Genomic DNA, 15,147 nt, shown 5'->3' on the forward strand with positions numbered 1-15,147 from the left:
GTTGTCATTAGTCCACCCACAAGTGACCACTACCTCTGCAATAATTTCAAAAATGTTGAAACACGTGTTTTTACAAAAAGGCTGATATCCCTAGATACACTTCCAATTCCCTTGACTGGATAGCTTTATGAAACTTGGAGTAATCTGACTTTGTGTAGGTGAACGAGTTCTACGGTGTTATTCAAAATAAAATTAGTCATAATGAAACTCTGTTAAACATATAGCAAGGAAACTAATTCACAATCTACAACATTTCATGTTGAATATTTTATTTGCATTCACTATGTCCCTCTGCAGCGAACAGAATGAATGTTGCATATAAAGGTGCTTCTATTTTGAAGTTGAACTGAAGGCAGATGATGACTGAGTGACTGAACAAGTTTATAAATTTCTTGTTATGGTAAATTGAAATTAAAACCCAATTTTAATTTGTGAGTTAGTGCCTAGTCTAGAATTCCTGCAAGATTAGCTTTACGCAAACAAACTCCCAGTGGAAATAAGGGCCTGACTTTGAGTATCTGGGTACTTATTATTTTTTTTTAATACTTTATTTATTTATTGTCAGCTGCGTTGGGTCTTCGTTGCTGTGTGCAGGCTTTCTCTAGTTGTGGCGAGCAGGGGCTACTCTTCATTGCGGTGCAGGGGCTTCTCATCGCGGTGGCTTCTCTTGTTGCGGAGCATGGGCTCTAGGCACACCGGCTTCAGTAGCTGTGGCTCACGGGCTCAGTAGTTGTGGTTCACGGGCTGTAGAGTGCAGGCTCAGTAGTTGTGGCACACAGGCTTAGTTGCCCTGTGGCATGTGGGATCTTCCCGGACCAGGGAAGGAAGACCCGTGTCCCCTGCAGGTAGGCGGATTCTTAACCACTGCGCCACCAGGGAAGTCCCTATCTGGGTACTTTTAACTTTAGCACATTTCTCCTCAAATAAACATCATACACAGCAATAGAGGTGGTGTAACTATAAATCAATTTTAGCTGTGAGGTATCGTACAGACCAATGTGTTTTAATAAAACCCATGGCAAAGTTGAGAGTAAATATAATAGCTTTGAAAATCTGTTAGTAGAACAAAACCAAACACAAACCTATTCAAATTCAGGAAACCCAAATTCCATCCAGAGAGGAAGGGCGTTAAAGAAAGCTAGATTTCCCAGAGTTGTCTCTGTGGTCAAAACATCCCCCTGGATGATCCACAGACTATAATAATAATTCGCCGCACACAGATTTTCTCCAAATAATCGTGACTAACTGCAGCTGTTATTGCTTCCTTGGGAGACCTTTTCCTGCTGGACTGAACTCTAATTGTTTTTATTTATTAGACCATTTGTTAGGCCCCTGGTATAACTGTATACATCATTCGCAGTCTCTCCTCTTGAAAAACTTAAAGCTTTATTCACGAGGCTGTGGGTACGTGCTCACGGCCGTGTGGCTGTATTTAACTAAAATACAACTTTGTCTCAGTCCTCCACAGTGAGGTGGGGTGGAGGAAACAGGTCACCAAGAGTGAGAACAGCACAATCCAGAGAGATGCGTGTCATGTTTTCTGTACAATCTGGTAAAATAGTTAAGACGGCAGAGGAAATAAATTAATGTTGGTAGAATTACTATCTGTAATTGTTTCTTTTTAATGTCTGGGAGGAAAGAAATCAATGGATTTCTTCCAAAATTAGTCCTCTAATTGAACATTTTTCTTAATGTAACTGTAATTGAATATTTATCTAGAGGCAAATTGATATCTTGTGCAGATGAACAAAACCAAGTATTCCCAGCCATCACGACACTCCTTTAATTTCATGTAATGCTGATGAACAGTACAAGTAAGTACAAATAAAGGGAGAAGACAGATTCATTTTAAAATGATCCGTTCTATTATAGAGCCTTGAGGTTTTCTTTCTCTTACTTTTTTTTCCCTTGGTCTTAAAGCAAGTCATGATTAGTTACAAAAGAATTACACGGCTATAATCAGGAACCAAAATTGTCTTTCCTAGTTGTTTTTCAATGCACAATATGCTAATAAGCTGTTCATTAAATTGGTATTTTCTATTTCATTTAAGAAAAAAGCCCTTTGTATTACCAAATTTTGTTTGACTATTTTCATAGAATGAGTTATAATCACATATTTGGAATAATTTACAGAGATTACAACAGCTTATTACTTTGTAGCTTACCTCAGAGTGGGCAAAATTAGATCTAAGTTTTTGTACAGGACTGCTCCAAGAACAAAGACCGATGATTCATCTAATTCTAGAAAGAATAAAATTTTAAAATATTAGCAAAACAGCAAGAAAAATATTGTGTCTTATAAAACTTTAATCTCCTAATTACAAGGGGATTCCAGTATCTGCCAATGCAAAGCCAGGTATAAGAAATGCCTTCTTAACTGTGCCGGGCAAGTGAGCCCACACACTGCATGCATTAATTGTAGCTCCAGAAGATGTATTTTCAGTGGTTTTGTGTCATGAAGTAACTTTCCTGCAGGCTGAGACAAGAAGCGGCTGTAGTTACAGCTAAGGAGTTAAAATTCCCAATGATATGGGGGAGAGCCAATTCTCTTTTGGAGCTCTCAGTTAAAATGTCAAAATTTCCAACGTAAGAATTAAGACCACAATGTCACTCTTGAAAAGGGCCATTAAATTTTAGAGGCTACTGAAGATGTTCTTAAAACTTAATTTTTTGTTAGATTTGTTTCTAGATACCAACTCTATTTTTGCAAAAGTGAGGCAGAAACAATTATTTTGCATGGAATGGAAAATACAACACATTTCAATACCTAAACTTAAAATCTTAGGCCAAGTGCTTTACACTGGGATGAGACTGTCAACACTGAAATTTGACCCTGAGAAGCTCAGGTCTATAATTTGCACTTGTATTTTTTTTTTTTCATTTTAATAGAGCCTTTCCTCAAGTAAATTCAGATTTAAAGCCCAAATTAGGTTTTCTATAGTTACAAAATAAGTTTAGAGTCGTGATTGCAGACTGTTTCCTAAATTGCTTAATACATGGAAATTTATGCCAAGTGTATTACTAAATTGAACTTATAAATTTTTTGTTCGAGGCTTAAACTATTTCACATATTTACCTTTTGATGATACGGGGGTAAAGATGCTCTTTGGAATGACCACCCTGTCTTCTGAGTTTCTTGCCCAATCAACCATGCCCTTCCGTCCTTTCATTGGGAAGTTGATGTCTGTTAGAACAGAGGCCGCAGGAAGCTTCTGAATGCTAGCCACTGTGAAAAAAGAAATAATGATGTCAACTAAAATCTTTCAGTGTTATCAAAATTGATCAAATTAAACCTTGCAGTATATTAAAAATAAAATTTCTAGTCCTAATTATATTTATCAGAGCTATAAAACATGCTGATTCCTTAAAATTAGAGGATATTCATTAGGGCTGCTGACTTTTCCTTATTAATTTGGTTTCTGTCGCTTTCAGCAGGGATCATACAGTGACGGTCAGTGGCTGGGTGGACAATCTCATGAGCACTGACAGCTGCGGCCATCCTGGTTGTTCATGGTTGGCCTCCATTCCCATTGTTAGAATCCCCTACTGTATTTTTGTTAAATATTTTGATTAACACACCTGATTCACAGACTGACATTTTCATTTAAATCTGAACTTTGTCCTCAGAGCAAGTTTTCTGCACCTACCTCTGAACACTGTCTTTGGAACAAATATTTCCTGGATGAGATGGGGTACCGTGAAGACATGAAAAACAAACACATTGCTCTGGGAGACAGAACTGTCAGGATTCAAATAATGAAGCACTAAAAACACCATAACCACAGAGCCAATATAATATGCAGGAGCGTTTAACGAATAGGACAGTAATAACAAACGATTCTTAAAATGCACACCCACAATTGAAAATAATAAATATATATATGTGAATGGAGAATTCTGTCTTTACTCACAGTAAGTATTTTAACATATATTGAGAAAATTAATGAATAATATGTTTGGTAATGCCTGAATATATTTTTATTATATATATATTATATATACACACACATATACATCTATATATAACTACATATAACAAAACTATGATAGTAAACACTCAAGCACTTATTGAGTGCACACAGTTTCAATCAAGGAATGTAATCTGTAGAGCTTTTACATAGGTCCATACTTGTTCCACATTAAAGTTTCAGGTGTTCCCTGGAAGATTTAAATGGAAATATGATGAGGAAACTCTAAAAGCTATCCCAATAAGAGAGGTGAAGTAAGAAACCATTAGACTCCTCATAAGTGGATTTCTTTCAAAAGAAATTTGTAATTAAAACAAGAGAGAATGAAAATTAAGAATTTAATAATATTAGTTGTATAAATCTATTACTGTACTACTGGCTTAGTTGCAAATTAAACTGTTTATGTATTACTATACTTTATTAAAGCTCTTTCAGGCAATTATACACATCCATTTTCAGCATAGGATAGAATTTCATTTGGCCTGTAATTTGACATAATAAGCTTAAAAAAGGATTTTGTAATTAAATGTTGAAGGAAAGAGGGTGCTGGGTAACTCATAAATTATTATGGATGTGAAAGGCTGTTTTTGGACAACATCTCTAATTATTTTAGTTTCTTTAATAATTCAAACAATGTAGTCTTGGTTGTCCAGAAATAACCCAGTTCATGTGTCCTAAAGGGTCCAAAGCCTTCAGTGTGTACAGATGGACAGATCAGCACATTAGTAGCATGCTTTTTCTTAAGGGCCCTACAAGCTTTATCCAATATGCAAAACTAAGTTCATCTACTTCCAAATTCCTTGACTCTAACTTTGGTTGTCTTGGTGTTTAGAGGAAATTTATTTCACCTCTCTGCTCTAAAAAACTGATGAAAAGAAATGAAGGTTTTTCTGATTTCTGGTTTCTACTATAAAGGAAAACAAACAAGAGATAAACTGATGGATCTTGAGGTCTAATAATTCCGCTGTTTCCATATACATTGGATAGAAAACAAAAATAAATAAACAAACAAAAGAAATAAATAACATACGGAGGAAGCTTATTCTGTACCAATTATATATCACTTTATCCTGAATAAATGCTGGTCTAATACCTTATTCTTAAAAATATAAAAATGAGATAATTATACATGCATGTATCTCACATTATGAAATGCATTCATTCTTCAGTTGGAGGTACATTGGGTATTAAATGATGACTATATAGATTAGATCGACTTTTGAGTCTAGACTAAAAGAATATAAAAATCAATTAGGATCACTAACTTCTGCAAGAAGTCCTTTAAGTTGCATAGTATTGAGCATCAGAAGGATATAAAAACAAATATGTATTCATTAATTTTAGTAGATATGTAGTCCATAAAGTAAGATGGTATTTTCAATAAATACATTATGAAAAGGGATATGACTTCACAGACTGATAAGCTTCAAATCTAGCCTTCAAATTATCAGTATACACGCTCTTTAAAATATTTAGTATTTAAAATTGTACATCTTTACCTTAAACCTACTTAGGAAGATGCCTAAGGTGACACTGTGGTTCTTCATGACCCTGCAGTGATTAATTAACATGAAAAACTATTTCCACACAGCAAAAATGATTTAAAGATGACTTTCATTTTCTCCTTCTTTCAGTCCCTGTACCAAACACTTGGACCAATCCAATCCTCAATTCCTTCCCTTCTTCACTGAAGTTCTCCAAAACCCTCAGGTAAAAATTTAGTTGCAGTTAGTCTTTAGGGAACTAGGGAGCTCAAAAGAGGTAAGATTAAAAATGAATACCTTACATATATCCAGAGAAAACCATAATTCAAAAAGATATACATGCACCCCAATGCTCATAGCAGCACTCTTCACAATAGCCAAGACATGGAAGCAACCTAAATGTCCATCAACATATGAATGGATAAAGAAGATGTGGTACATATATACAATGGAATATTATTCAGCCATAAAAAGGAATGAAATAATGTCATTTGCAGCAACATGGATGGACCTAGAGATTATCATACTAAGTGAAGTAAGTCAGACAGAGAAAGAAAAATAGCTTATGATATCATTTTATATGCAGAATCTAAAAAGTGATACAAATGAACTTATTTACAAGACAGAAATAGATTCACAGACATAGAACACAAACTGATGGTTACCATAGGGGAAGGGGTGGGGGAGGGATAAACTAGGAAGTTGGGATTAACATATACACAATACTACATATAAAATAGTAACTAACAAGGACCTACTATATAGCACAGGGAACTAAACTCAATATATTGTAATAACCTATAAGGAAAAGAATCTGAAAAAGATACAACATTATAAATCAACTGTACTTCAATAAAAAAAAAAAGAATGCCTTAAAGTATGTCTAGAGTACATATGTGTCTAGTGCTGCAAAAGGACATCAGTGCAAAGCATGAGGGCACAATCTACATACTTTGCTTCTGTAACAATTGCTGCATTAAAACCAATCGTGGGTATTTAGATGATAGAGCGTCTTTCCTCAAAAATTGAGAAAATGTCTTTCTTACAGAAGATTAAAGTAGTTAAAAAAAAATCTCAAAGGACACAATGTCCCTGAACAAATAGGCACATCTTGAATGCTTCAAGAACTACCCGAAATTCACTGCATCGTGTTTTAATTACAACTCTAGATTTGATTTCTTATGCAATAAAATAGGTGACTCATCATGGATAAACCTTGGAACAAACCCAGCTGACTTTCAGTTTGCATTTTTAATGCTGTCATTTTGCATTTGGATATGCAGCATAAAATCCTCTGACAGCATCATATTTGTTATTGGCCAAGCTCTCAAAGGATTGAGGTTCGGTATAGATTTTTGCTCATCAGAAAGCATAAGCAAATTTTTGCAAATGGGTCTAAAAGCACATGAGCTGTTCTTTTGTTTTTGTTTTTTGTAACCACTGAGCTCTCCTTTGGTTCATCAAAGCAGGTGGTGCTTCTAACCTGTTCCTGAGGAAAATCATGAGGTTTTAGCCCTTTGTCCCTATTAATTGAGGTCCTGGACGATGGGGACTCTTGTCCTTTTCATCCTTGCAATATGAATGGCCCACTACAGTTGAATCAGTTGCATCATGAACAAGAAAATAAGGGATAAATTAAGACTTTGGGATTAACATATACACACTGCTATATATAAAAAAAAATAGATAATCAACAAGGACCACAGGGAACTCTACTCAATATTGTGTAATAACCCATAAGGGAAAAGAATCTGAAAAAGAATATATAAGTATATATATCACTGAATCACTTTGCTGTACACCTGAAACCAACACAACATTGAAATGAACAATACTTCAATTAAAAAAGGACATAATGATGGGCTTCCCTGGTGGTGCCGTGGTTGGGAGTCTGCCTGCTGATGCAGGGGACATGGGTTCGTGCCCCGGTCCGGGAAGATCCCACATGCCTCAGAGTGGCTGGGCCCGTGGGCCATGGCCGCTGAGCCTGTGCGTCCGAAGCCTGTGCTCCGCAGCGGGAGAGGCCACAGCAGTGAGAGGCCCGCATACCGCAAAAAAAAAAAAAAAAAAAAAAGACATAATGAGAAAAAATAAGGCATCTGGAAGGAAAATGCTAGAGAGTGAAAGTGTATGGTAAATGGTGTAGGAAACAGCAGAATGGGCAAATGAGTGCAGCAGAGGTAGGTGGCAGTTTACAAGAGTGGGGTAAGTGTGGACTCTGGATCTGGGCCCTGGGTTCAAATCCTTGGTAGTTTAGGCTAACTATGATGTCCTAGATTTTTAGGGCCGGTGCCAGTTCACCTCTGATATTTTGTACAATTATGATTAACATCCCCTATCACTCTCAAAAGTCTCATTTTAGAAGATAAATTCCAAGTTCATTTTATACGTTGTGTGACACTGGGCAAATTGCCTAACCTCTCTGTGCCTCAATTTCCTCTTCTGTACCATGGGAATAATAATATTATCTACCTCACTAGGATGCTGGAGGATGAAATAAGTAACTATATGCCAAGATGTGGGAGTTGGGTGCCTAACTAGGACCTGGAGCATGGGTGGTCCTATGGAAGTGTTGGCTATTCCAGTAGGTTTTCTCATAATCACTTCCAAGGGAACTTGGGGACTACCTCATTGTATGTCCATAGTATGATAAAGTATTTGACTTTTACAACAAACATTCTATTTTGTTTGTCCTTCAGTGACCTTAGGCATGGGATTACATAGTCAAAACTTAATGTTGACTATATTCAGATGATCAAAGGCAGGAATTGCACTTAAAATAAATAGAGATCATCCTTTAGTACTTTAATGCACCACTAGGGAGTGAATAAGCCTTCCTTTTTACTTATCCCTTCCCTCCCTCTCTCCCCCCTCCCTCCCTTCCTTCCTTTTTTTCTGATAGCTTCTGCCAGAGGCAAGGGGGGCCTTCTCTGGTTATTTGGCTACACAAGGTCAATCAGGTTAAAAATCTATTGGCTGCATCGTGAATGACAAATTCCATACTTCCGTTGCAGCCATGGCCACAGACTGCACAGTGAACTTCAAAAGCACTACTTTTAAGCACTGACCTAAGTGCTTAATTCAGTGACTCACATTCTATAATGAGTGGAGGGAACTCCCAAGGGAGGACACCTAACAATCATAGACCCTTCATTGTCGGGGGCGGATAAAGAAGAAGCTGTTTACGGGATGCCCTAAAAGCAGTCCTTCTCATTGCTCCCTTCTACTGATGTTTCCCATATATTTAAGGTTTGCATCATTTTTCATGTCGATTCAGAGGGCACAACTTACAAACGGGGTCCTGACTCACCAATATTAGAAAATTGGCCAGTTATCAAAATGGAATTGCTTATGGAAAACATCACTCGATATTACTAGATGGTCACCTGCACAGTTTCAAAATTCTGTAAGTAAAACTTGGGAGGGAGGAAATGATGCATTGCATCAGTGTGTTAGAAAGCGACTCAACCATACTAGAAAAGAATATGAAAAAGAATGTATGTCTGTGTATAACGGAAACACCTTGCTGTACAGCAGAAATTAACACAACATTGTAAATCAACTCTACCTCAATAAAATAATTAAGAAAAAAATAAGAAGAAAGTCCTGCTCTTGAACCCCTATTAAGCACATGGGGGCTGAGCAGAGCCTCTATGTAGTGTGACCCCCCTGGCACTTAGCAGCTTAAGAAGCCATTATTTTCCTATGGCAATGCTGAGTGACTTGTAAACTACTGAGGGCGTTTGGGAGGGAAGGGAGCACAGCTGATTTTATTGCACGCTTGCCATGGCCTTGGCACTGTCGTTACCTGATTCCTTAACTGATTCAGCACATATTTATCATGTGGTTCCTCTGCGCCAGGCCCTGTTTCTAGCACAGCACTTGGCCAGATGCCTTAAACATGATACCTTATTTAATATTTAAAACAAGCCCAGGGGGTATTGGTGTTGTCAGTATCCTTCCTTTCTTAAATGAGGAAGAGGACACTTAAGTGGTGGCATTGTGATTCAAATCTCAGTTGCCTACTCAGAAGTATAGGATTTTGTACTGTGTGATGCAGTTTGATTATACCTAACACATAAACAGCAAATTTACTTTGCCTTACTGTAATATTTTTGCACTAAATATAAAAGACCGACATAGTGACTCAGTTAGAGGAAATAAAACTATCTTACTTGCCCAACAGAAAATCAAAACTAGGAACCCCTGAAGAACAATGGTTATCAAAAGGGAATGCAGATATTATATATACACACAAGTTAATTGGTCCATCATGATCTCCAACATCGTTTCCAGGAAACACTCAGACATTCAGAGAGATTTTTAGTTTCTCTCCTCCCTGCTCTATTTCCCCCATTTACTCTGTCTCCTTCCCAAAGGCTGGGATTGGAGTGTTGAGGGTTGTGGGGAAAGAACAGGCTCCCTGAGAGCAGCCTGTAGCCACCATTCCCCAGGAAACAGAGGAGGTGGGAAGTGCGTCTGCAAGGACCAGGGTGCTGAGAGCTGAGAGCATCCATCAGTTCAGCCGCCACCATCCCACCTACAGGGTGTAGCATCCCCACAACCCAGAGCAGCACACAGGGATTTAGTTGAGAAACGTTCTTCCCATTAGGAGTTCACAGATTTGCTTTAAGAGAAAAGGCAGGCTCCCCTGATATTTAAAAGTAGACAAACTTGATGGACAGTCAAGAAAGTAACCATGTGGCAAGTCAAAGATTTTTTTCAACTTGCTAGTTTCCAATGACATATTATACATAGTGAAACTTTAAATAATTAATCATTGTGTGTGTTCCTTTCTGGCATCAAAATAGAAAAACCTGTGAATTATTCGTGAATTATCAGCTTCAGATTCTGTTTATTATCCATTAGCCGGTTTCAAAGCCTGGGAGCCTCTGCAGCACAAGGCCTGTTTCTTATTTCTGCTCCTGGCCTTTTTGCCAGACTTCAGTGCTCTCTATGGAGGATTTCCTCAGCTTCTTCTCAGGTCACTCCTATTCTCCAACATGTAATCCTGCTGACACACATGTTTACATGATTACATGGTACATCCCCAGGCAGACACACCACCCTTGTTCAAGCTGAACTCTCTCAACCAGGGACTGGCAAGCTACAACCTACGGTCCAGATCTGTCCTACCAGCTGTTTGTGGATGGTCTGCAAGCTAAAAGTGGTTTTCACATTTTTAAGTGGCTGAAAAACATCAAAAAAAGAATTGTATTTCTTGGCATGTGAAAATTAAATAAAATTCAAATCTCAGTGTCTACAAATAAAGCTTTATTGGAACACAGACACACAATTCATTCACATGAAGCCTAGGGCTGCTTTTAGGCAACAAGAGCAGAGTTTAACAGTTACAGCAGAAACTGTACGGTCCACAAAGCCTGAAATGTTTACTATCTGGCCCTTTACAGAAAAGGTTTGCCTACCCCTGTCGCAGACATATATCGGAGAAGCTATTTTTAAATATTACAATCTTTCTTTAAAGAGAAATATTTTCTAAAATATCTTATTTTCTGCACTTTTTCTGTTAACTATTGCATGTTCTTTCTGAAGGCCTTTTTCTTTCTATGCTATGTAAAATTTAATGAAGGAAATTTAACCTGATTATACCAATTTTCTTTCAGGTTTTAAAAAGGGTATGTCACTTATAAATTTTCATCTTCTCTACACAAGTAGTTCATGATTTCATTCCTCACATAAATACAAAACAAAATGTGATATGCAAATCAATTTTGCATGTATACCTGAATGGTAAAACCAAATCAATAAAGAAAATGCTTTAGGAAGTAAATTCTCCCTCTTCTCCCAACCAGTGAAATGAAGAACAGTATTCCTGTCCTTCCTTCCTAGAGGAAGGACCTTTAGATGATAATAAACCAAGTAAAAACAAATGAGAGAGTTTGTGTATGCAGCATTGTGTGTGTGTGTGTGTGATGTATTGTTTTGATATCTATGGGTATTCAAACCTTACCAGGGGAGTGAGGCAGGAACCTGCGAGAAGACAAGCACCCATACAGTCAGGAAACGACAACCAAGGTCAACAATCCCAGGGCTTCCCGAGACAGTAATCATCCATCCCCAGAAGAGTACTAGCAATGCCAAGTGCTACGACTTGACAGGAGAACGATCATTGTAGACTCAAGAGTTCTGTATGGAAATTCATTCATCCAGCAAACTTCTATTGAGCGAGGCCTGAGAGTGTTGCAAGCAGGGTCTTACCACTGAGGACCTAGCAAGTGAGCAAGAGACACAAAGTCTTTGCCCTTAACAAGCTCGCAGTCTAGTGGGGGAATGCACACAGTACGTTAGTGAAGAAACAATTCAGATGATTCAAGGTTGTGACAGGTGGCATGAAAGAAATAACTGATGAGATGGCGTGTGGTCAGTCGGCCAAGAAAGGCCTCTCTGAAGAGGGAGAATGTGGGCTGTGGTTTGACAGCTGAGTATAAGTTAGGGGAAGAAGAAAGAGCCTGTGCAGACCCAGAGCCTGGAAAAGGGCTGTGATGTTCCAGAAGTATCAGAATAGCAGTGTCTGGGGTATGAGGTGAGGGAACTTACTGTGCCCTAGAAAAAGAGTAACATTTTTAATAGAGCATGAAGGTTTAGGTAGAGAAGCAGTCAAACAAAGGGCTGGAAGTGACACTTTAGGCTAAGTGATCTGAGATCTGGAGCATGATCAAATTTAGAACTTAGAGATGTAAACTGGTTGTCTTCTAATTAGAAGTAATGTAAACAACGAGGTCCTACTGTAGAGCACAGAGAACTATATTCAGTATCCTGGGATAAACCACAATGGAAAAAATATGGAAAAAGTTGTATACATATACTGAGTCACGTGTTGGTACAGCAGAAATTAACACAACATTGTAAATCAATTATATGTGAATAAAATAAATTTTTTAAAAAAGAAGTAATAGTTGATAATGTGGACATGATAAGTTCTCCTCTAAAGAGAGAATACAATGGACAGATTCATTCATTCAACAAATATCAACTGAGTACCTATCACATGCCAAGTGCAGTTCTGGGCACTGGAAATACACCAGTGAACAAAACAGTTAAAGTCCCTGCCCTCGTGGGACAAGCATGGTACCTGGGGAGAGACAGGGGATGAACAAACAGAACTAGATCTAATGTCAGTAACAGTAAATGATCTGCTAGAGAATGATGAGTTGGGTGGGAGACCTTTACTAAATAGTGGAAGCTTCTTTGGTCGGCTGGCCTCCGTGCAGACACCTGCAGAAGAGACATGGTGAGCTGTGCCGACATCAAGAAGATGAAAGAAAAGAGGCTGAGAAGTGTAGTTTAGGAGAGATTCACTTTTAGAGGGTAAAGAGAAATAATCAGGGAAAGACACCAAAAATAAATGGAGAGAGAAAAAGATAAACCACAATAGTAAACTAACTGTGAAACAGAAAGATGTATCTTAATAATGCCAACGTGGCTTTACAAGAAGTCAAAGGCTTTATAAAGATTATGGAAAAGGGCCACTGGTTTAGAAAAAGGAAAACCATACTCTAAACTTAGGTTCTGGCCATGCTTTACAGCAGAGTTGGTAAACTTCTTATAAAGGGCCAAAAAATAAATATTTTCAGCTTCAAGGGCCACTGAGTCTGCTAGGAGGACCTGGAAGCCGCCCCAGACAATTCATAACTGAATGGTCATGCAAGAACACGTGTATTTAATCATAGAAGAATAATTATCTGATGTGACCAGTATTGTGGTTCTCTAGTTCAACAAACGTTTTTGGGGGCAAAACTCTTGATTTCCCGCCACCAAAGCACTTCTCCTCCATCTTCCTAGAAGGTACCACCAGGTACTCAAGATGTTTGAACCAAAAACGCAAGGGTTGTCCTGGTTTTCCTGCATCTCCTACAACCATCTATCAACACCATGCTTCTTCCCTCTGTCTCCTTTCCAGATCCCTCTGGAAGCCTCCAGTATCTCTCACCTGAGCTAATTCAAGGGCCGCCTGACTGGCTTCCTTGAGTCCACCCTTGTTCCTTCAAGTCCTCCTCTCAGAAACCAGAGTTAACTTTTAAAAATGTAAATCACACCATGTTGTTCTCTCACTTGAAAGAATTCAGTGGCCCATCAGTGCTTTTAGAGTAAAATCCAGATCCACACGAGGGCCTCCCAGGCTCCACATGGCTGGCACCTGCCTGTCTGTGGATCACGGCCAAACCGCTGTCCTGCTCGCTGCCCCTGGTCTTTCCTCTCCACCACAGGGCTCTTCCTCTCCAACTAGAATATTCTTTTCTACTCTTATCCTCAAGTGTCTGCTAAACTGTGTTTTCCTTAGCTTGGTCTGTCTGAACCACCCAATCTAAAGAAGTTCAGCTCCCTCATTCCTCTCTATTATATCACCTGTTTGTTTTCTTTATGGCTCTATATTCATAGGTAAATATTATCCAGCTTTATGTTGAGTTATTATCAGCCTCACACACTGCACTATAAGCTCCAAAAGGAAAGGAATTTTACCTATTTACTGATATGTACTAGGGTCCTAACATCTAGTAGGTTTGACACAGCTCCTTGCAACTTTTTGTAATGAATGAGGTTTTCTAAAGGCTCACTAGCAAGCACTGGGGTTTAATGTGATATCTTTGGGCCCTGAAGACAAAGACACTTGGTTTTCCAATTACTTTGTGATCTTTGGCAAGTCATTTATTTGTGTTTTACTTTGACCATCTGTAAAAAGTCAATAGCCTTTCATGAGGATTAAGCCAAAGACAGCTCATTTCTTATACACAGTAGGACATGATATATGCCAATTTCCTTTTATCCTTCCCCTCAACCATTCTCCGCCTTGTATAAAACACTGTGGAAGATCCAAAATTTAAAAAGAAAAAAATCCTTACATAGAAAGAAATTACAACCTGGTGAGACACCTGTTTCACACAAATATCTTCAGTATGGGCTGAATGAGTATAAGAACTCTTCTTCCGAACTCCAAACCTGCCTACTTCAACTCTTCAATGGTATGTCTCCAGGCATCTCCAGTGTAGCATCTCTGGAGCTTAACTCTTGATTTCCACCCACTCTTCATCAAAATATTCTTTCCCTTAGCAGCCTTTTCCATCTCTAACAGGGTACCTCCACCTACCCTTTTCTCAGGACACTAAACAGTAAGTTATCCTCCACATTCACCTGCCAGAAGCTCATTCATCACTGTGGTCACTGTTTCTCTTCCAAAACATAACTCAAACTTGGCTCCTTATCTCCTCCTTGATGGCCCCCCAAGAGTCCACCAAGACATGGAAGCAATCTAAATATCCATCGACAGAGGAATGGATAAAGAAGATGTGGTACATATATACAATGGAATACTACTCAGCCATAAAAAAGAATGAAACAGCGCCATTTGCAGCAACATGGATGGACCTAGAGATGCTCATACTAGGTGAAGTAAGTGGGACAGACAAATATCATAGGATGTCACTCATACATGGAACCTAAACAACGATACAAATGAACTTATTAACAAAACAGAAACTTATGGTTACCAAAGTGGAAATATGGAGGGGGGAGGGATAAATCATGAGCTTGGGATGAACACACACACACTACTCTATATAAGATAGCTAACCAACAACAACAAAAAGAATGACTGTTGGGAGGAAAATGAATACAGGAGCTCTATATTTGTGAACATCGTTTCTTTCCCCTCAAGCTCAGAAAACAGTTTTGGTCTT

General features: G+C 38.4%; 1 protein-coding gene across 1 annotated transcript in view; it reads right to left on the reverse strand.

Annotated features, from left to right (window-relative positions):
- ADGRB3 (adhesion G protein-coupled receptor B3) overlaps window positions 1-15,147 on the reverse strand; it is a 791,667-nt gene that overhangs the window by 356,702 nt on the left and 419,818 nt on the right. The window contains exons 12-13 of the mRNA XM_060167396.1: window positions 3,077-3,226; window positions 2,166-2,241 (exon numbers count right to left, since the gene is read on the reverse strand). Of these exons, the coding sequence (XP_060023379.1) occupies window positions 2,166-2,241; window positions 3,077-3,226 (226 nt within the window). The remainder of the gene's footprint in view (window positions 1-2,165; window positions 2,242-3,076; window positions 3,227-15,147) is intronic.

The sequence above is a fragment of the Lagenorhynchus albirostris genome, chromosome 12 (assembly GCF_949774975.1).
Source record: "Lagenorhynchus albirostris chromosome 12, mLagAlb1.1, whole genome shotgun sequence".
In the NCBI taxonomy this organism is placed as follows: Eukaryota; Metazoa; Chordata; class Mammalia; order Artiodactyla; family Delphinidae; genus Lagenorhynchus; species Lagenorhynchus albirostris.